The sequence below is a fragment of the Rhea americana genome, unplaced genomic scaffold, assembly GCF_003343005.1.
Source record: "Rhea americana isolate MKP2758 unplaced genomic scaffold, rheAme1 scaffold_11, whole genome shotgun sequence".
NCBI classification, from domain to species: Eukaryota; Metazoa; Chordata; class Aves; order Rheiformes; family Rheidae; genus Rhea; species Rhea americana.
Window position 1 is genome coordinate 1369279 of NW_028185150.1, and position 22516 is coordinate 1391794.

At 35.0% G+C, this 22516-nt stretch overlaps 1 protein-coding gene across 2 annotated transcripts in view; it reads left to right on the plus strand.

The window, feature by feature from the left end:
* Nucleotides 1-12902, plus strand: part of LOC146601019 (contactin-associated protein-like 4) — a 230671-nt gene extending 217769 nt beyond the window's left edge. For both annotated transcript variants that reach the window (XM_085312730.1, XM_085312739.1), the window contains exons 21-24: nucleotides 395-482; nucleotides 7470-7688; nucleotides 8015-8086; nucleotides 12511-12902. In XM_085312730.1, the coding sequence (XP_085168856.1) occupies nucleotides 395-482; nucleotides 7470-7688; nucleotides 8015-8086; nucleotides 12511-12704 (573 nt within the window). In that variant the 3' untranslated portion in view covers nucleotides 12705-12902. The remainder of the gene's footprint in view (nucleotides 1-394; nucleotides 483-7469; nucleotides 7689-8014; nucleotides 8087-12510) is intronic.
* Nucleotides 12903-22516: the final 9614 nt, after the last annotated feature.

Below are 22516 nucleotides of genomic sequence, written 5' to 3' on the forward strand. Positions count from 1 at the left end.
GGCAGATCATTTACAGTATAGTATTAATCTTTAATTAGGTACTGTTTATTACTATTATTATGTAATGTTGAATGCCTTTTTTTAATTACAAGAGCCTTTTTTGTGTTTTCAGAGGTTTATCAGTCTAATTCATCCTATAGATGTCTAAGAAGGAACTATATAAATCAATAAGATAAATAATGGCTTTACTAAGTGGGATACTTAGGAAGTTTCACAGTCATAATCAGTGATCTGAGGAAGCTGATCATCAATTCGTTGATTAGTTTTTATGGTACAATTAACAAAGGTTTTCTTTGGCTCTTTCTATTTTTAACCTTCATCTTCTCTCCTTTTTGCAAACTTTGACTAATATCTTTTCCACTATTCTACATTTTTTCATTGAACCATTCTGCAGGTTAACCAGAATGAAAAAATGAAATTTATTCTGTCTTCAGGCACAGAATTCAATGCAATCAAGTCCCTCACACTCGGCAAGATTTTAGGTAAGTGGAATGCCACATGAATTTCCAAAACATAGATCAATTTCTCATCATGCCACATAAAAAGTAATAACCCTAATCTCACTAAGAGATATGTGTTGTCTTGGACTTAATTAGACACTGAGTGACAATCAAGGTAGAAACTTCAGTCCTGTCGAAATGCAAATATAATCATGTGTAAGTGCTTCCTGAAAAATGAGCAAGTGGGTTCCATTAAAAATAATTTCAATCTTACCCCTTTCATTTTGCAATCAAGCGTTAGGGAACACAACATTTTTCTTACTCTCATGAAAAAATAAATCACTGTCAAATCATACACAAAGGCCACAGAGTGGTATTAATCAGGTACCATATTTGAGAAACTTCCTGTGACAGATTTTGAAGGAAMGAGTTAGGGTTAAGGTAGTTTAAGAAAAAATCCTTGTTGGAGTTACTCTTTTAAAGCAAATTAAGCTATGGGAAAACATTTTGTCTAATGCGGATTTATCGTAAGCTGTCTTCTGTAGTGATGAAAATCTAATTTACCTATCTGCATCTGCCATTCTGTCAATTATGTTAAAATAAAATAGGCTGAACTAGAAATCTCAGGATCTTGTTATTTTCATATTTATCATATTGGGAAACCTCAGTGATTGAGTAATGTGTAGTGCTAGTAAAAATTTTGGGGAAATTTTTATTTCTCTTTCCTGTAAAGTGATTTAAAATCTGTGTTGTTACATTTCAGTATCAAGTAAAGGTCCATTTGTGAGTTCTTGCTCTAATAGCACTTTTTGTTGCAACAGTGTGAAAGAGAGCTATAAAGCCTGGCATAGTCTGTAGYATACATTAATGTTGCATTGACTTTTTCACTATTTTGTAGTTAAGATTGATTATTTTCATCCCTTTATGTTTAGTCTTAGGGGGAGTATAGAATAAACAGGTCTGCCAAAATACTGGTTCCTGGAAAAGATCGTACATAGCTTTACAGAACTTAGGGATTTAGGGTTATATATGACATACTAGTTTTTACCATTACTGTCAGCAACTCTGTTTTTAATGCAGAAAATATTTTTAACAAATTATGGCACCTTTTATTCAAAATGAGACTGGAAAATGAACTGCTTCCTTTGATCTTTCTGTGGTTTTTTACCATTTAGCCAGCGAACTGACTGCAGGAGAGCAATGGCTTCCCATTCTTTTAAAATCCCTTTAAGTAAACTAAAATGTTAACAAGGCTTTTTGTAGAAATAAATTCAGAAAAGTGATGTGTGACATAGCAGAAATTGAGTTTTCATCTCAGATTGGCATAGATGGTATATTATTTTATCTTGCTCCCTTATGCATGTGGGAACTATTTACATGTTTTTTTTACAATACCTAGCCTAAAACTGAAGTTCTATATAGTGTTTTTGAACGTTCAGTTTTATGTGGTTTAGTTTAGAGGAATTTTACTACTACATACCTGAGGTGTGCCTCGAGGATCTATATATCTACCACTTGTGATATAGGACCTTTGGGAATACTGTAACAGCTTTGGTAAATCAATGTTTCTGCCATTGTAACAGACTCAGAAATATTGTCCTGAGTATGAAAGTAGAAAACTGCTGTTTTACCATAAAATCTCCTGCTGATGAGTAAAGCATTATCTATAAATGCCCTTCATGCCGCTGGATTACGGGCAGTAAGTCTGGACCTGCATCTATCTGACCACATTCAAGTCATACAAACGAAAGCTGTACAAAAGGCATATGCTGATCGCCTTTGTCTCTGCTCTGAGTAAAACGAGAGTTTAATTCTCTCTCTCTCWCWCACACACACATATGTGTGCACACGTACACGCACATCAGTTCCCAATGTAGCCTTTCCTACATGAACATTGGCTGGAAAAAAAGGTTTCGTGGTACATTCAGGCTCGCAGAATATTTATAGTTTCAAAACAGATGCATAATTAAAGTGACGTCTGACCTATCATTGTTTTAAAAAACACATATGTAGACGGAGTATTTGTGAGAGATTTGAATGTGACGTTTTAGGTGTAAATAATTTAATGGCTCAGACAGCAAATACTTGTGWTTTTATGTTCTAAGAGAAGCATCTAGAAGATGTGAAAGCATCATTTTGAAAAATTTATTCCATGATTATTATTTTCATATTTGTAATAACAGAGTACTGACTAGAGTTACCTTAAAATGGATTAAATAATAAATTTAAATAATTTAAAAATCATGTATATGTTTTTTTTAAAAAAAACGAATTATTGAATGGTTGTGATTTTTTGGGGAAATATGCCCATTTGATCTATTCTGACTAGAAAAGTAACTAAAGTCTTCAAAATTAATATGCAACTAGAAATTACTTTTATAGAACACAGTCTAGCAAAGAACTAGTATGTAGATATGCAAAGAGAGAGAATAGAAAATCATAATTTTTAGCATGTATATAAACCAATATTAGTTGAAATATAAACCATTAGATGAAAATTGTTTAAGACATACTTAAAAATAAATCAATAATAAAATTGAATCAAGTATTAGTAATGTTTTGGAACATGTTATTCTGTCCCAAACACACTCATGTAAGTGCAATATCACAATGAACAATGAAGTAAAGGATTTGACTTCTTTGTTATGAAATTTCATATCAAAGCTTTCATAATTTTACTTAAAAATATAATTGATCCAATATAACAAAATGTACATTTTCAGGGAAAAAAAGCCTCTTTTGATCAGTATTTTAAATTAAAGACCAATGTTGTCTTCTAGTTTCTGAATGCTTGCTTTCCTTGTCTTACATGTGATTGTATTACATCAGCAATATGTGATTATTTATGCAATTGTTTTGCATCAGCAGAGTAGCATGAGGCATGGAATTACAGAGAAGTTATCTATAGCCTTATATGTATCTATAGCCTATATAGGTTTTTGTTTAAAGCAAATCTGAGTTTGTTACTCAGCTAATTTTGAAATCCCAGAAAAAGATATTAGTGCTCTCTCATTTCCCAAAATCTAAGCTTTCCATGTTAAAGACCCGTGTATTCCCCTTATGGTGACAAAACAGATTGAGAGCTAAAGGATGTTGAGGCTCAGCTAAACATGTGAATGTCAAGTCTTAAGGGAAAGGAGAGGAAAGCATATCCAGCCACCCAGCTTGCAGGATGAAAGCCAAAAGGGACGCTTAGAGGTCTTCCCTTTCACAGGTACTCCTCCTCAAAGCACCCCACACGGCAGGAGGGCTGCAGGAAGCTGTAGGAAGCCTCTCTCCTTACAGTAACACGCTGATAAAGTAATTCACTTCACCCGAGGAAAGCCATATTTGCCCACGACAAAGCTTCCTAGCCAGGCCAGTAGGAGAGCAGACAGCCCTGGGAGATGTTCTTCTTAGGGGACAGTGGTTAAACTTTCCCTGCCAACTAAGATAAGAATATGTTTTTAGCAAGCTTAGATCTGATTTATATGTAGAGTTTCACAGTTTAAGAGAATGCATGATTTTAAGCATGATTTTCAGTTAAACCGAGGTATGACCAAGGTATGGACACCTCATGCAATGTAAAAGTGGTTATTTTAATAATAAATAAAAAGAAAGTTTCACTAAACTGTTAAAAGTTAAAACGATAAAATAATTTTAAATTGATCTCTTCAAGAATATTTTGTACCCAGATTTAAAATGTAATTTTTCTATCTTAAAATTATTCATATCTGTTTGTAGCCAATTTGTTCTTTTCCGTATTAGTTTACTTGTCTCTGCAGTATATGTAAGACTAACTTACAGGAATATTGTTGAGGATAATTAATAACTGTACAGCTTGCTGAAGAAGGAAGAGCTTTAACTTTTAACAGTTTTTATTGATAAAAGAATGATAGAATTGTAAAACTCTCACTGTGCTCCACTAATATGTAAAATATAGTGATAATTCAAATTGTTAATTTAAAATCAGCCTTTTAAAACAGTAATGTCTGAGTACTCCTACACAGGTGCCAAAGTAAAGCACATACTAATTAATTGTTCCTTTGAAAACTCGTATTTCTGTTAGAGCAGCTTTTTGTCGCTATTTGGGAATTCACATAGTAATAAAATAATAAAATTTAGTCTTTTAAAGTTGGTTGAGAAAAGATTTTAATATATGCTTTTTAGTGTAAAACATGCATTTTCTACACAGCTGCTTTAATTTAATACACACATAAAGGTAGTCCAGCAAATTCATGAGAGGCGTATTTTAAAAACTGGATTTTTTTCTATCAGATTTTTAATTTAGTCAGCCAAGCTTGTCTAGGCACCCTTCCAGTAAAGAAGCTTTTCAGAGCAAGCATTTGGGGAAATAGAAAGTTTCCACAGTCTTAAAATCTTGGATGAAATGCAAGTATTTAAAAATCAATGTTCAGGGATTTAGCCAAGATACTTCAATTTGATGAAATAACTCTGTTGGCATATATTTGCCTTCTAATGTTCAAAATAAAACATTAAAATGAAATATTAAAAWAAGTGTTTTTCTTCTAGTCACTCTCAACAATGTGGCAAATGATAACTCCAGAAATAACACCTATTTGTAACTCCTCACTGCTAGATTTTTAATACTGAAAAAAAATTGTGTTCTTCCTCAAATAAACTACTTTCTAATGAAAACCACTAGCAACAACACATGAAAGCATGTAAACTTTCTGATCTACGTGAGAAGGGTATTTTTTGGCCAAAGCACTTTATCTCCTGGTGATGACTCCCAAACACTTAAATCTAAACCTAAACTTCAGTAAAATAATCTTGCATTTCTTTATGCTCTAAAAAAGCTAGTGTGTAGTGTCACTGCATTTACCTGGTTGCACATTTGCTATAGAAATAAAATCTAAATGTGACTGAAGTCTGTGATTGTGTCGATATAGTTACTCTTAATTGTAATAAACACTTGTAATGCAAAAGTATGGCTGTAATAAAATATATGTGCCTCTGCAAGACTGTTGTAGAAACGTAGGATTTTATGACAGTCCATTCTGAGTTCATCATTAGCATCTCCAGCTGCAAACTTAACTCTGAATGTCAAATGGTCATTAAATTTTTTCTATTGGGTAGGTTAAAAAAACCCCTTTTGCTGAGTGAAATGATAGGCATCCTGGAAAACGCTAAGCAAAGAAAKGAAAAAAATGGATCTGAGATAAGATAAGATTCATCAGGAATTTGAAAAAAATTGAAAGCCTGATTATCATCACCATAAAAGCAAGGAGCTCACACTGAAATCTTTTGGTTGCACAGTCCTTACCTTCTTACCTTGAAATGTTCTGTTAGGACATGTCTATCTGCTGACTTTCAATACTGCTTCATAGGCAACCAACAACTGAAGTAGAATTCAAAAGAGAGGATTGTTTCTGTTTTTGTTTTTTTGTTTTGTTTTATTTTATTTTCTCTTTTTTGAATGAGACAATGTAGGTGGGGTAATTTAGCTTTATTCTCTGAAAAATGTTGAGTACTTTTCCCAAATGAACTGTTACAGATGCCTAACAGTGCATAATTGCATCTTATTACTAAGCAACATCTTTTCAGTGTGTCATTTTCAGTCAGGAAAATTTGACATAAGTTTGTGTTCCCCACAACACAAACTTTGCATTTGTGTTATCTCTTTTTCCAGTGGTATTACTTAGTCTAATTTAAAGTTAAGTTTACCCCAATAGTCTTTTCTAACTAATGAGTCTAAGGATTATTAAGAATCTAGTTTCCTTTTGTATTATATGCGTACAATATTTGCCAAATACTTTGCATAGGAAAGTAGAACTTAACAGAAAATCCTTCACTCTTCAGATTTTCCATCTGCTACATAGTTAGGAGTATATTTCTTTCTACATGACTTTTGGGACAATTTTTTCTTGTCCTCTTGGATTAAAGTCTTTTTTACATGAGATCCACATAAAAGAGGCAGTTAAACATCCACATTTTATGTAATCTATCAGTTTAGATGGGCAGACATTTGGCTAACATCCGTCTATCTAATAGTACACTGGCTATGAGTGAGCAGCTGAGGAAGAAGTTTTCTTGTTACTTTGCAACATTCTACCAAAACAAATTAGCTCAGTTTTCACTATTAAACTCATTGTACTGAAGATTGCCTTGTACAGCGGTATTTAAAATTATCACAGAAGCCATTATAAAGCTCACAAGTTGATCTATATCTTCTCAGATAAACTGTAGAAGCAAATGAAAGAGATAACATTCCTACTTATTTAAAACTTTAAAACGTACTTTCTTTAAGAGTCCACTTTGAGCAATTAGTRCTTCCAGAGCTTTTGCTTAATTTAAAACTGTCAAAGTCAAGAAACTGTATAATTGCCAGACTAGTGCATTAGTGAACATTAGATACTGAGCAAATAGTGAGGTCTGACAGGGCGCATACATTTAGAAAGGCAGCTCAAAAGAATAAGAGGCTTTGGGTTTTTTGTTTTTTGGTTTTTTTTAGTGGAAAAAACTAATAGTATCATGCTTAAAATGTACAGTCAGTTGGAACAATATGTATTTTTTAATTTCACAAAAAAAATCACGTCTTTGCTGAATCTAAGGTCTTCAGAAACAATTTGTTTTGACACAGTTGATGATGGTGGGAAGGAGTAGATATATGARTCTGTAGAAAGCATATGATCCATCAATGTACATATTTATGAGGAGCCTAATAAAATATGTATTTTTCATGAACACATAATTCATCCTTATCTTTTTGCAGAATGAAAAAAAAAGATGCATTTTAATTTAAATATTTTTAGCTACATTTTAATCTTTTTGCTTTAGAACTTATTATAGTAAGTTAAAAGCATTTCCCTCAGCAGACTGGCAGCTGACATCCCTAAAAAATGTTGAATGTATGTGGCTGTCTTTTAATTAAAGACAGACAAGAAAGGGATGCAGTGAATCTACATATGTTGCTGTAACTCAAATATGCTCAGAGGAACACAGGTTAATTATTCATTTATTCTTCTGTCACTTTATTTTGTTCGTTTGCACTATGATTAATTGTGTTCTGTTCCTTTTGATTAACAGAAAACAGCGACATAGATGAGGAGACTATGAAGGCGAACTCTCAGGGGTTTATTGGATGTCTCTCTTCCGTGCAGTTCAACCACATTGCTCCTTTGAAGGCTGCGCTGCGCCACAGCAGCTCGGTCCCCGTCRTTGTAAAGGGACGCTTCACTGAATCCAGCTGTGGCACGCTAACTGGAGCTGACTCAACATCAAGTGAAACAACCCACTCATTTGCAGGTAGCATATGGTTTTCACTTGCTATCTGTAAAGCACAATCTGAGGACTCATGACCTGCAGCACTACCATCTTTTTTTTCAACGTGTGTTAACACTTCAGGAGTAATTTGAAAAATAATTCTCTTAATACTTACTTCTAGCCTTTGCCCTTTCCTCTGAATGTTTTCATTTTTCTCTTCATCTCTGTAAAGTGTGAGCTACATCACTTGCACTCTTATGGACCCCATGAGTACCACTATTCCATACCGTATGCGAGCTGTAACCATATGTCTTTATCTTGAGAACCCTGTTATTTATCTGTCATTTTCCTTTCCTTTTCTGCTGCAGATCATTCTGGACCAATAGATGAGGGAGAGCCCTTAGCTAATGCAATCAGAAGTGACTCTGCAGTTATTGGAGGTAATAGAGATTATAACAACTCCCCTGAAACCTTAGTTTTCCACTAACTGTGAGTCTTTCAGTGCTGATCTGAAGTTAGTAGGAATTTTGTGTTCATAAGGGGAAAAGAAAACACAAGGATTTGGTTTTATTGCAAATGATGTGCACTGAAAGACAAAGATAAAAGTGTGTTTTAAAATGCAAGCAGTAACTTTCTGGTTTTCTTTTTACATGAAGTAATGATGTCGGTGTTCTGAAGATTGGAATACTCTGCTGAAGCACAAGATATTAAAAACAGATTTTCAGCCTGTGTAATACTGGTTCCTATAACTTAACAACAAAGTGTTTAGATGTGTTGTGGCAAATGGCACACATTTAAAAAAGAACAATGTTTGCTCTTTGGCTTTGCCAAAATGCTGGGTTTTGCTAYACGGATAAGTTAAAATGAAGAATCTCTTGTTTAATATATCTCAGCAGCACAGCTCTTTCATGGGAAAATGGGGGCACATATTCCTTAAATGAATCCTTTGAGGCATGTTTTATTTTGGTTATTATTTGGAAAACAATACATTCTTGGGCAGAGAGCCACTTTCACTGTATGCATATTAAAATATTTTAAAAATATTTAATTACTGTTGGCCTGAAATACCATTTCTCCTCTTTTTCCTTACCATTTCTTTTGTTCACTTTAACCAGTTCAAAGAGAACTACAAATGATCGTCCACAAACATTTTTCAAAACACTTATTTTTAATGAAGACACAGTGGAAGAATCACGTACATTTTAAGTGCTCCCAAAGTAAATATGATGACAGTCCCTTTAATTTAAATCACTAACAGAATATATTTTCTATGTGGTTTAGGGTAAAAGTCTTGTGCTTAAAATATAGGACTGATAATCAGGATATGCAGGTTCAATTACTGTATCTTCCTCACTGAACATCTTTTGAGCTGAGATGCTCCCCAGTAGCAGATGAGAAGCCTACGAGTTCTGTCCTTTTGGCAGGAATAGAGAGTAGCCAAGTGAGTCTTAAGAGGAAGAGTTTGAGGATATGGATACTGCAGGAGAATTTCAGTTTCCATCATTGGATATGGCTATGACAGTTTAGCTTTTTTCTTCACAGAGTGTGGTTGTCTCCTGTGAGAAATTTCCCCTGGGAGAAGTTCTGGTGGCATTTCCTCTCTGAGGAGGGAAGAAAACCTGTTTTCCCTCTTGAAAAATGCTATTTCAACCGCCTAATTCGGTAGATCATTAGTCACTTCAGCAAGAATAGGGAATAGAGGAGGGAAATTCCTTTAAATTTGGAATAGGTGTCATTTTTAAGGATATGACATCATTTTTAAGCCTGAACAGACAACTGACATAGTAAGATTTAGCAGAATAAGGCTGCCAGTGATGCTCACTGAGGATAAAAGCATTTAGGGCTTTGGAAGGTGGAGTTAAGACCTGCTTTCACCCGTATGTCTGTTATTTAAATAATGGTACTTCTTATGGTCAGTTCTTACTGACTTACCACAGATCTAGCTCTTAAGATACTAAAAATCATAAGTGATCAAATCTAGAAGGTTCCTTGCTTGTATACTAGTATTTATCCACAATTTCAAGGTACTTACAGTGCTTTTTTCAGGCTGTCTTTTCTTGCTAATAATTTGGAACTGTTTATTTATTTGACTGTCCTGAAACAAGCAGCTAAGTTAAAAGTATAACAGTATTAGAATTGTGATAACTAATAAGAGGTTCACATTATAGTACTGTTCTTCAACAGAAACAGATCTAAGTGCTTATCAAATAATTATTGAATGTTGAGGAAAATGCAGTGAACAAGTACTTTTACACACATATGTGAACTCAGATGAAGTCAGAATTTCAAGTATAGTTTCTGAGTTCTACTATGCGTCTAACTGTCAAAAATTACTTTATCGTGGCAAAAGATAAGTATTATTTTGCATAGTCCTTTTTTTYCCCGCAAGATTACTTTATGTACTAGATAATTTAGTGTGGGTGAGTAATTTTAAGTGTACTAACAACAAAGTCATTTTTGAACTTCAAGCTACAATAGTTACAGTTTTTAAAGGTAATAATTACCTCACAATTTTATTGTTAYTAAACACATTTGGGAATATGTACTCACAGTTTTTTTACTGCTTAAAACTAGTTATTTCAAAAACAAGTACAATAAAATAAAGGAAATTAAATAAAGAATGTAGAATAAAGAAAACTGTACWCTATTTAGCAAAAGGCCCATGTAAGTGCCTTTAAATCAGTATAACTGGTAATTGCACCCCTTCAGCTGCCTCAAGTTTGAGGCTCGTTTATAGACAAGCCCTTATAGGAGACATGTAGGTCAGTACTGTTAATGTGAAACAAGAGAATGACTGTTCTATTTAATCTAGAGATGATCCAAATCACTACATATTTACTCAAATTTTACAATCTAAAAAAAATCAGGTAAAAAATCTGTGACCGTTAATATAAAAGAAAGATGCTGCTCATATTAGAGAATGACAGACTGATAAATGCTGGATTTTGCTTGAGAATGGATGGTCCATTTTTATTTACAGCACTCTCTTTTGAGGACTTTTTCTTGGTAGTAAGTATTTTTATTGTGGTTGTAGTAGCCAATTACAGTGGCCCAGCTTATGCAGAAGGTTTTTCCATCTTATACAGCAGAACTGCTGAATTACGATCATTTCTCAGACTGTTTGTTATTTTTTCCTCCCTGTAGTCAAGTCTTGCTACCTGTCCCTCTGTTTGACAAGCACTTTCTGCTTCCTTTCTGCTTCTTTCCTCCCCAAATTCCTCTCTGACTCATCAATTTGCATGGGGGCTGAGACCAACCCAAGGATGGAGAGAAAATGGGAAGAAAAGGRCTGGAAGTCTGTAGCCCCATAAATATCTCTAGGGGAAGTATCTCATTCTTCACTKCTCTTAATCTGTTGCTCTGGGAGCAGTATATCTCTAGCAATATTTCAATAAATATTAAGTAGTTGTCTTTAAGATTAAGTGCCCAATATATGCAGTCTCTTGTATGTCAGACATGTACCACACCTCAGTAAGCTACTGAATAAAGTTATATTTATTTTGTTCCTTTCTCTTCTATCTGTCCAGCTAGAACAATATAGTGCAGGTGGTTGTAATGATAATGATTTTACCCTATCAGGTGGGATTATTAAAGCTGCTGGAAAAGGAAGCTTGCTCACTTTCCTCTGTGTAGGTACTGAGTCTGCTTGCTTAGGACCCCAGATTTGCACAACTGTGCAGAGCACAGCCATATCTAGGATGTCAGGTTGAGTGCCACTAACTTGCAGGGAAAGGAAGAAGCCAATCCTATTTAATTTTCCTTGAACATACAGTGAGCCTTGCTTTTCACCCATATCTTCTGTATTTTGTCTAGTGTCTATTCATTATAATAGGACAGTTACACATATAGGATAGCCTTAGTTAAAGCAGATCATAAGAACCTTTAAGATGAAAAGCAGTTGGATGGAGTCGGGATCTTCCTTCTACAAAGCAGAATAAATGTGAGAGGTTTTGTCCCATTTGACCTGAAGATAGGCAGCTGACCGATATTCACTGGAGTCTCTGTGATAAACTGTTGTATACTTTCCTTTACGAATGCTCCTCAGTAAAGGCATTGTTTAACCAGGACCACTCATCTGTGCTCTGAACTGATTTGTGCAGAGTGCTGGTTATGAATGGGATTAATTTTGTGTAACCAAATCCATTCAAGCTTGGATTTGATTGTATGCACAGCCAAGACTGGTATAAGACCTAGCTGAGAATTGCAGATACACGCTTTTCCCCATGCATCTCTCCCGCTGGACCTCTGCTCTCCTGATCACTTGCCTGAAACTGGGGCAATGACACGAGGRCGGACGGACAGGCAGGGGAAGGCTGGTGAGGGACTGTGTGTCCCCTTCCCTCCCGATGGGCAGATGGGGCGGGAGAGCTGAAGGATGTGAGTGACTGAGGGGAGAGAAAGTACTTTGTCCTGTACCCATGGGAGCAGGGGGAGCAAAGTTGTGGTGGTGCCCTGTCTCATCCCATATCATAGTCTGATGGCAAAGTCCCTGAAGAGCAGAGCARTTCCTCAAGCCTACAGTGGCTTGAGCTGTCAGCCTGGCTGAGAAGGCAACTGAAAGAGGAACAGGCAGCCCCTATCTACCCTAAATCTCTACTGGACTTTTCCTCAAAAGTTTCAAAAAATTATAGTAGTCTGTGGCAGGTTTTGGCATCCATAGTTTATCATATAGCTGATGCTGCAGTACTATTTCTGTAGCAAAAGCAGATATGACTTTCTATTTCTTGGGCTTCCTGGCAACATCCCCCCCCCCCCACACACACACACTGTGCAATGGAGTCATTCCTTCTTTGTCCTACTCCCCAACCCATGCTTTATTATTTGCATATCCTGTTTTGTGACTGTCTCTCTTTTCTTCTCCTAGGTGTGATAGCAGTCGTGATATTCATCCTACTTTGCATCACTGCCATAGTCGTCCGCATTTATAAAAAGAAAAGCATATATTCAAAAAATGAGGCAAAAGGATCTGAAAATGAAGACAGTGCTGAGTCTGCAATGAAAAGTGAGCTCAACGTGCAAAACACAGCCAATGAAAATCAAAAGGAATACTTCTTCTGATTGGCATTTGTGATTTAGTTTAATATAATAATGTGACAGTATGACTTTCCTGCCAAGCCAGGGGCTCTCAATGGACAGAAAAAGCTCTTGCACTCTACAGTGAATGCAATGGATTTGAGACCTATTATACTGCATATGTTCAGTCTCAGTGATTGCTATAGGAGGCCTCTTTAAATTACATGCATTCCTTAGCTATTATACTGTAAATGCATTTTATGTAACAGTGAATTAGATATTGTAACCAATTTCATTGTTGGTAGTTTCCGACTGTTCTGATGTGACCTTCTGCAACTGAAGTTTAACGTACATACTGAATATGATTTCTGAATGGGAAAATTGTTATGAAACTACTCCCATCTTTCTCTTTAAAATTTGATTCTGGAATTTTGTTCAAGGTGAAAGATGGATTTCTAAGAGTTTATGTTACTAAAGAAATTCTGCTGTGTTGCTTAATAGTGATCGCTTTTACTTCCTGAAACTGAAAATGCCTTTGGAACTGCTGTTGGCTGGTGTTAGCATCTGCTTGTGAGCCATGAAGTCAGGTGTCCAAAACAAATTGTACTTTTTTCCCCTGGAATATGACCTATATCCTTATTATCTCTTCTTTTTGGCAAGTCTAGAAGGGCTTACAATTGAAGGGTGTACAGTGTGTTGATATACTATGAAGTCTCTTTTGTAATAGGTTTTCATTCATGGTTAAGTTGATGGCCTCAAGCTAGACTCGTACATATTCTACGCATTTTAAATAAAATTAGCTCCACAGAAGACAAGCATTTCACTTGGAAAGATGAAGTAAAATATTAATAATAGTTAAATTGTAAAGAGAAACAGCACCAAAAGATAATCAAAGTTATTTATCCTAGTAAAATTTGAGAATTAGAAATTGCTTCCTTTGTGAAGAAGTAGTATTTCCTTTGTACGCAGTCTGGATGCGTCTATGGATGCATTCTCTGAAAAAATTACACCTCTGATCTGCTCCAGACCTCAAGATTAAGTTGTTCTACTTTATAGAATAGTTCCTGACTGCTAAGATAATAAAAAATAGAGCATTTAGAATCTAGTACAATGGCTGATACTTTAATAGTTTGGCTCTTCACCTATAACAGTATCTACTATACCTCAGTAAGGTAATGTCTGAGTATAAGTACCCCTCAAAATTAAACAGATATTTAGTATCTTGAAAATGTAAATAAAAGCTATCTATGATTTTTATAAATAAATTACGGGACATGCAGGGTAGGATAAAGTTATCTAAGCAGCATGTCACTTTAGATACCATAGGGGATATAAAATATGTGTGGCCTTGTGGGTATGTCACAAGATCTACAGAAGATGTATGTCCTTTGGAAGAGGCATCTGGAAGTTAGGTAGGACAAAGGCATCCAAAATGGCACTACRTACCTGTATTGAGGTAACTGACTCCCACCCAAAGGGGATTTTTTTGTGTGTTTTTTTTTTTTAATAGAATACTGTGTGCCTAGAACTTGGTTCCATGGAAGGATTCAAGACTTCTGTGTTTCCTGGATTTGAAAGATTTAAATTTCAAAATATTTTAGGACTGATTTGAGTGTGCTCCCATTGAAAGCAATGACACCACTCGTTTTCTTTCAGTGAAGAGAAACAGAGCTAGATCCTGCACTGTGAATTTTTACCCTAGATACTTGAGAATGTTATAAAGGCCCATAAACCTGAGATGACCTGCCAAAGTCTTGAACATTTAAATTACTTTACATAAATTATAGTTATAAATAAACATCAACCGGCCGTATCTTTGACAATATCACCTTTTAAAGTTGGTTTTCTTCCATCAATTTATACCTTTAGTTTCTAGGATCTTACCATTTCTTTCCTGTTTCCTCCTGTGCAGCTTTACTTCATTTTTAGTTTTTTTTTTTTTTTCTCCCTTTTTAATGGCTTAGGAGCTCTGCAACCAAAAACTACATAGATCACGATGAACAGACTTTTTATTCTACTTGTTTTTGTAGTTCTGGGTGTCCACGGTAGTAGACTAATCAGACCCAGGACCCAGGCTGAAGAAGTGGGTATCCGTGTAGTGTATCTGTTATTGTATTCGCTGGTACAGTTTGGTCCCAAACAACTAACTCACTTATAGAAAGGTAGCATCAGAACACGTGAGGAGAAGGACACTCAACTGTTTCCAAAAGATGATACGTATGAGGAAATCCCATTTTATGGATGTGGAGAGGAGGAGATGAAAAACACATATAGAATCAGATCTGCAAGTCCATCCTCTCTTTAGTTTACTACTTGAGACACTCTCAATCTAGCCGGTTACTTTTAAGAGAGAATTATGTTCCCTTCTCTTCAAGGGTTTGATCTAAATTACACTGAATTTGAGAGGAGTCCTTCCATGGACTTCCCTGAAACTCAGTCCTCTAAGCCTCAAGAGTCCTTCCCTTCCCATGGTAGATATACCAGTGTCCACCTTCTTGCATCACTCTTTTGACACTGACTCACTGCAAGAGTCTCAGTTAGCTCCATTTTATTCAGTGCAGGAGATAGTAATTGTGGGGCAAAATTTGTATGATGATGGTAATTATAATACATTAAACACTTCACTAAAATGAACAATTTAATCAGTTATAAAAGAGAGAGCTTTCATTTGCGAGCTATACTAACCTAATAAACCCAAAGAGAACCCACACTAGGACAAGTTGGAAGTATATCAGTCTAATTTTCCAGGCATTTTTTTCTTCTGTTTCTTAGTTACTACATTGTGTATCTCAGAGGAGAGCAAGGTTTCTTCCTTCACTTTGTTTTATTCCAAATGAACAACTGTTTTCTTTCACTATTCTATAGGTCTTCTTTTAAAGGCAAGAGGAAGGCAATACCTGAGTAAAACCCCTATTTCACAGAATGATTAAAAGGGGGTGGGGATAAATGCTTGTGTGAATGACACACTATTTCATTCAAAGAACTTTTTATGGCACCTTGCTATGTGGAGGATTCTAAGGGGAAATACAGGTAGATTTTGTTGAATACACATCTATCTGCAGATTTGTAGCATACAATAATTATGTCTCTCAGAAAAAGTAAATACCCATTTTCCTCCACAGAAACAGTGATCATGTCTTTGTTACCTGAGTCCAGAACACACAGGTTCATAGTCAGCAAAGCAGCTGTTTCCATTACTTGCTGCATTTCTGTGGGTACAACAAAATGGTGGCACCAAAGTGCCCTGAGACATCGTACACTATTGTGCTGTCCCTTCTTTCCAATGTGTGACCTTTCACGTCTCTGTTAATAAAAGAAACACTTTTTAAAATAAAGTGAGGAAAATATTTTTTAAAAAAGAATTTGTATAAAAAAGTTTAAAACTGAGGACAATATACTGTGGTTTTTTTGGGGTTTTTTTTGTGGTTTTTTTTTTGTTTTTTTTTTTTTTTTTTGTTTGTTTTTTTTTTTTTTTAAACAGTAAAGAAATGTAGAAGTGCACATAAGATCCTGGTGAGTGTGGTTATTTATAAACATAACAAAGGGAGTTCTAACATAACAAATCCACCTTCCACAGTGATGTGTCTTCTGTGGCAAGTATACTTTTTTCATAAGCACATTAGAAAATAAGTAGTAGCATGAGTGTTGGTGCACTTTTAAAACTTTGTGTGGGTTCCCACTACAAATGGGGTATATTATGTAACTCTAACTACAAAATGGGTGTAACAGGCACAACATTTAGCACATGATTTAGTCAGGTTCTGGGAAAACATTTGCAGCACAATATCCTTTTGTGTAGAGGAAGAATGTGTAATATGCTAAGTGCTCAATTATACAGGAAACATAAAGAGTAAAAATGAAGTAAATCTACAACAACGTTATTCATGGAAGTGAAATACAAGAAAGTAGTATGTAAGACAAAACAGTGAGAATTCCAGAGAGGAATCAGCTGCTTAAATTAGACAATTAAAAATCAGATTTAGATTTAGATATTAAGCAGCCTGCAGCAGGAGAGAGAAAAATCTGAGACTGTGACTATTGCAGGTCAGCAGGTGGTTGTTGGGCAATCCCCTTTGGAAAACCATAAATTACCTTGAGAACTAATTGTAAAATTTAAACTTGCAAAGAAGTTGTGGCTGTATAAACCACATGATGTCACGGAGAAGAAAAAGTATTCTTTTGCATCAGAAAAAGTATTTGCTAAGTCAGAAAATTTAACATCAAAAAAAGCATGTGGCCTCTTTTCTAGGGTGCAATAGTGGAATACACAAAAATGTACAAAAAGCGCTAAAGCTATTCTAGGAGAAAGCAAAACAGACAAAATAGGGGTTTATGGATCTTTTTTTCTTTTCCAAGAAATCATACTTCATCCATGTTGCTTAAGGGCTGCCTAACAAGGAAATGTTGGTAAGAGCTAGCACTGGTTTTGGATACACACTCTAACCCATTTAATCTTTATTCTTGCCATTGTTAAGAAATGAAACAAATGTAGCAAGCACATTGCAGGGAGATGGATGTCTTTCCTTCAAAAATTGACATAAAATCACATTTATTTTCATATCAATTTCTAACTTTCATCTATGGTAAAACTCTGATGTTGCTAACATTTGATAAAAGTAACTCCAAATAAATTATGCCTGAAGCGTCTGTTTATAGCATGGTAAGTTCACAGGAAAAAAAAATCTCCATACATATTCACATGAACACACACACTCATATATACATGCCTAGAAATGAACTGCCTGGTTAGAGATAGTATTGTTTGGATTTTACCTTTTTGTTTATCTCAAATAYTGAAAAAAATAGCCTAGAGTTCATAAACTCCCTCACTGGGAAAAACATATCCAATCCATTTCACAAAATACTTGAGATTTCTTAGTTTCTTCAAGAGAACAAAACAATTACAATTTAAAAGTTTCTCATAGAACAAGAAGATAGAGAAGAAGATGGAAGAGAAGCCAACAAAATATAAAAATGGGAAAAGAGTCTTTTATCAATTCACTTAAAAAATCCTTCTACCAGACAGTCAACTCACTTTTAGGAAACATCAATATTTATACCTTCAGATTAGGTAAGGCAGTGGGCATTAGCAAAAGACTCCTAAAAGCCTTCAGAAGGGAAACAACTAATCAAAATCCTTCTGATGTTCAAGAAAACTAAAGAGGAGTTGTCAATGGATTACGTTAGATTTCATGAGGGAGAATTTGTCCTCAAGAATCAGCATGAAATAAACTACTAAAATAATCCATAGTGTAATCAGTAAAATGACATATTGGTCTTGGTTACCTTTATATGTTATCCTTTTTAAATACAACATAGTGTTTAGTTCCTATAGCTTATTCAGATATGTGCAAGCAGYTGTTATTTCAAATACAATGTAATCTTTTTGGAGTCTAGGAATTAGTGATTTTTTGTTTTGAAAACCAGAAGCATCTTGCAAATAATTTGTAAGGTCAACATTAACATAACTGAAAGCATCCATCATAAAATGTTCAAGATTAAAAAAGTAAAGATTGCAAAAGCAGCCCTGCTACACAACACAAATTCAGTGACGGATGCCTATTTACAGATGAATTAAGTAATTAACAGACTTTCAGCACAGTTCCACAATAGAAGAAGTATGTGGTTTGAGGTCTGATCGAGAAGCCCAAGAATATCTGTCCCATCCTTTAAATCTGTGACCTTGAAAAAAGTCATCAACCCTTCCACTCCATTTGCACAAGAGGGAGAAAATACTAAAGTTTTTACTGGATTTATTTATTAATATTTTTAAAGCCCTTTGAAGAGGAAAACCTTTATATRAATGGATAGCATCATAACAGAAACCTAAGTGAATCTTTTATTTAGCAAATGATGTTATGGTAAGCAACATTAATTATACATCATTATACATTTTATCTTAAGACATTTATTTCAGGACATAATCCTTTTCCTTTCAAAGAGAAATAATAGATATTTCATGTTCTTTTATGCATAAGGATAGAGTGACACATGAATAAAGAGGAGAAAAAAAAAGACCTTGGACTATTTGGTATAGTGTAGATTTGATTGCATGTCTTTTTTTTATCGGAAATAACAGCCCAGAACATTTTTGTCTAGGTAGATGAGTAATACTTGAAGTGAACAAGWTAGGTGTTATATAGATAAATATGTGCAAAACATGGATTATAACATGTTTGCATTGTTCCATGATGTCTTCTGCTAATTGTTTAGCCCAAAGGGATCACATATATGCAATTTAAGAAGCATTCCTAGTTTGTCCTTAGTAGCCTTGGCAACTTCATTAATCCTTTTTTCTGCGTTTTAGTTACCAGGGAGTTACTTTTCCAACCACCAAGATTTGCTAGACCTATAATGTTTCATTTTTCAGAAGACAGAGAAAAAATTGCTTTCTTCTAATATCTTTAAATCCACTCTACGTGTTAATACTCTTTATCTAGACAAAAGAATGTTGTGAGTTTATTGGCATGCATAAACAAAGTAATATGTTTATTACTTAAAAGGAATTATATGCTGATTTTATTTTCAAGAAAATAAAGGGCAATTGATACTTATAATATAAGCATGTATTAATTGTGAAAAATTATTTCAAAGGATGCTATAGAACATTAATATTTTACTTTAAAACTATAGAACATCTTGAATAAGAAAACATTCAGAAAATGTCAGAATCTCTTTTCAAATAGTAAATATTAGTAAATATTTCCAACATGGTATAACTTCTTTTTTTTCCACAGACTTCAGCAACACTAGAAAGAGAGGATTATGTTAGCTCAGGAAAAATTAACCAGTCAGGGTCCCTTGCCATGGGAATTCAAGTTTCACTTACCTATAATATCATAAGGTATTTTCTGAGAGATAGGAAGTCCTTTAACAATTGCTATATTTTTAGCATAAATCAGAAAGGACCTTATTCCTGAARAGCAAAAATTTTCCATTAAATTAATATTGTTTTGATGGATCATTTAGTGTTGTGGCCTGTAAATCAGCAACTCTTAGTCAAAGCATTTGTGTTGCATTGCTATGATTTTATCTCTTTGATGCACAAGTTAATAATATGTGCACATCTGAATGAAAGTACTTTTCCACTAATTCATGGCATAAGATAAGAGTACTATGTGTCAGGTATTTTACAGATTAATCCTACCACTAAGTAGCAGCAGGAATGGTTAGAGTTAGAATAGGATTAAAATTTTCATATATTATCATATATTCCTTTACATTACACCTATATGGTGTTCATATACTTTTATATAACATGTAGTGCTGTATTTTTGGTTTATTCCCAGAACACGTATTGGAAATAAAAGTGTAAAATTCATAGGAAAGAAGGAGAATTAAAAAGAAGAAATTTCTTTGATGATAAAATTGTTTTTATAAAAGTCCTGAGAAATTGTTCTTTTACAGCGTCCTTGTACAGCTATTTTTCAATTCATACAAAATGTTTATTTTGGATCACATTGTCAAGCACATCTCCTTTCAATTATCTCTTTTGTAAAACAAGCTAACGGTAATTTTAGTTTCAAGTTGATATCTGTCTCTTTGCCTCAATAAAGTATATTAATCTGAAAATTAARCACAGCATGAAACATCTAATACCTACCTTCTCTTTACAAAATAATGGCAATAATTAACAATCCCTTGAAACTGTACGATCTTTGAGTGTCTAGGGTTGCCTTGACAGTCTTTATTTTATGATTACAAGCAAACCTATTTAGTTAGAATCTAATTAGGAAAGCATTAGTAAATGCCTGCTATTCAGTACTCTAGAATGGCTAAGTGCTGCATTTGAGAAATGGAATGTATTTTAAATGAGTCAAATAACGCATATTATGCTAGGAGCGTTGCYCTTACGTGGTACCTGCTTGCCCAGTGTGGTACTTAGTAGTGATTAACAGTCATTTCTCCATTACCAAACTCATAATAGGGGTCTGTACTACAACATAATATCCTTAAAAACCAAATACATTTGCAATAAACATGTTTTATTGCTTCATTCTAGCCTCTTTTACTTCCTCTGGGATTTTCCTTATCTTTTACATCACTGGATAGGCTTGTAATTGTGTAATTAATGGAGAGTCTAGAATTGTAATTACATGTTATGTTGTTGCAAGGCGGGCTGGATTTTCCATTTAGCTAATGTTAGGCCACATCTGTGAGTTGCAGCCTTGCCTGGGACAGCACAGCTCTCTAATTTCCAAACTGTGGCACCGCGCCATGCTGAATTGTGGGCGTTTCCATTTCCTTGGGCTGAATTCCTGGAAGAAAAGCCATATTGCCTGCCTTTGGAGCAAATCTCAGCAGCACACCACGCTTCCCTCGAGACGCTGCGTGTAGGTAGGACGCACAATTCTGCTAACGCCGAGGAGGGGAGGGGTGGCAAGTCACCGTCCAGGAAACAGCTCTGTGCCTGCTCTAAGGCAGCTGGTGGAGGAAATGCGAAGGAGCAGCAGGAACTAACGACTCCTCGTCCTTCTTTAAAGGCATTTTTAGAGAACATAAATTTAAGGATTATAACCCTTAACCAAACACAACKCTGTGTAGCTCACAGCCAGATGAAGCAGAGCAATGGTGCAACAGTGCAGACGCTCCTTGGCATGTGTCACAGTGATTAATGGAAAGTTATAGTCCTCCTAGTGCCTTTGAATGTCCAACCTATGGTGGCGGTATTTGAGAAATAACTGTGCTYGGTGCTCCCTCTTCCTTGGGTTTAGTCAGTAGCCACACACATGCCAGCTAGTTACCTCCTCCTGATTGGAGGCACGCAAGCCACAAGCAGGGATTCTTCTTCTGAAGCCAAATGTGGGCCTGTGTCTGTTCTTGTTGCACAAGGCAAGAAAATAATGCTTCATGATGCTGTAGGAAAGTACTCCARGTCAGCCACCCTCTCTGAGACAGGATATCTGAGATACCAAAGCATGTAGGTCTGTTCAAGGTGCAGCTAAGTGTACTGCATTCTGAAAGCAAATTCCTAAGCATTCAGTTGAAATGAACAGAGTTTGTATCCATAAACTGACTGACTCGGTAAATTAATTATGTAATTTTGAAAATCATACCAAGGAGGCAATAAATGTCTTTAACCATTCAAATTCTGTTTAAACTCTTATGTATCTGTCACTACTTCTCTTTAGTTTAGGTTAGATTAGGTTAGGTTAGGATATCTAACTCATGGCTAATACTGAACTTTTACTTAATATGGCACAATTTAGGGTATTGTATAGTACTAATCAGAGCCTACAAAAATATCCAACCAAACTATATCAAGAGATAGTATTTCAGTAAAAGCAATCCAGTCAAAAGAGATCCAATAATAGGTATATTCCAGAGAAATTTTTACTATTGTTTTCCTTGCAGATTTGCTATATGTCTGCATAGGACTGAACAGTAGAGAGGAGTCATGTTCTGCGTTTTATTTTGACAATTATCAGTGCTCTAACTTTTTATGYTGCTTAAAGTGGGAGCTGTTTAGTTTTAGAAGTGATGTGGGCTGTGAGTGATGTAGGGAACAGTAGTACTCAAATATCCACTAGTTTTTTTCTTATGTATTTTCTAGATGTCAGGCTTTCCCTCACCAGTAGCTATTAAACTAGAGATATGGCAATGAATGAACCAAAGCATATTGCATGATGTTACATTTTCCAGTAAAATTTATAAAAAAGGTTGTCATACTATAAATTCTTGATTGAGTTAGTTTGTTAATACATTGCATATATCAAATTTTATGGCATTGTTTCAACCTAATATAAAATTATATGTGATAAAATAAAAGGAAAAGTGCCTTAAAAGCTGTGAGAAAGCCCTGCTGAAAATAATCAGAGCAATATTTAATAATAGATTGTCAAATATCTGCATTTCTT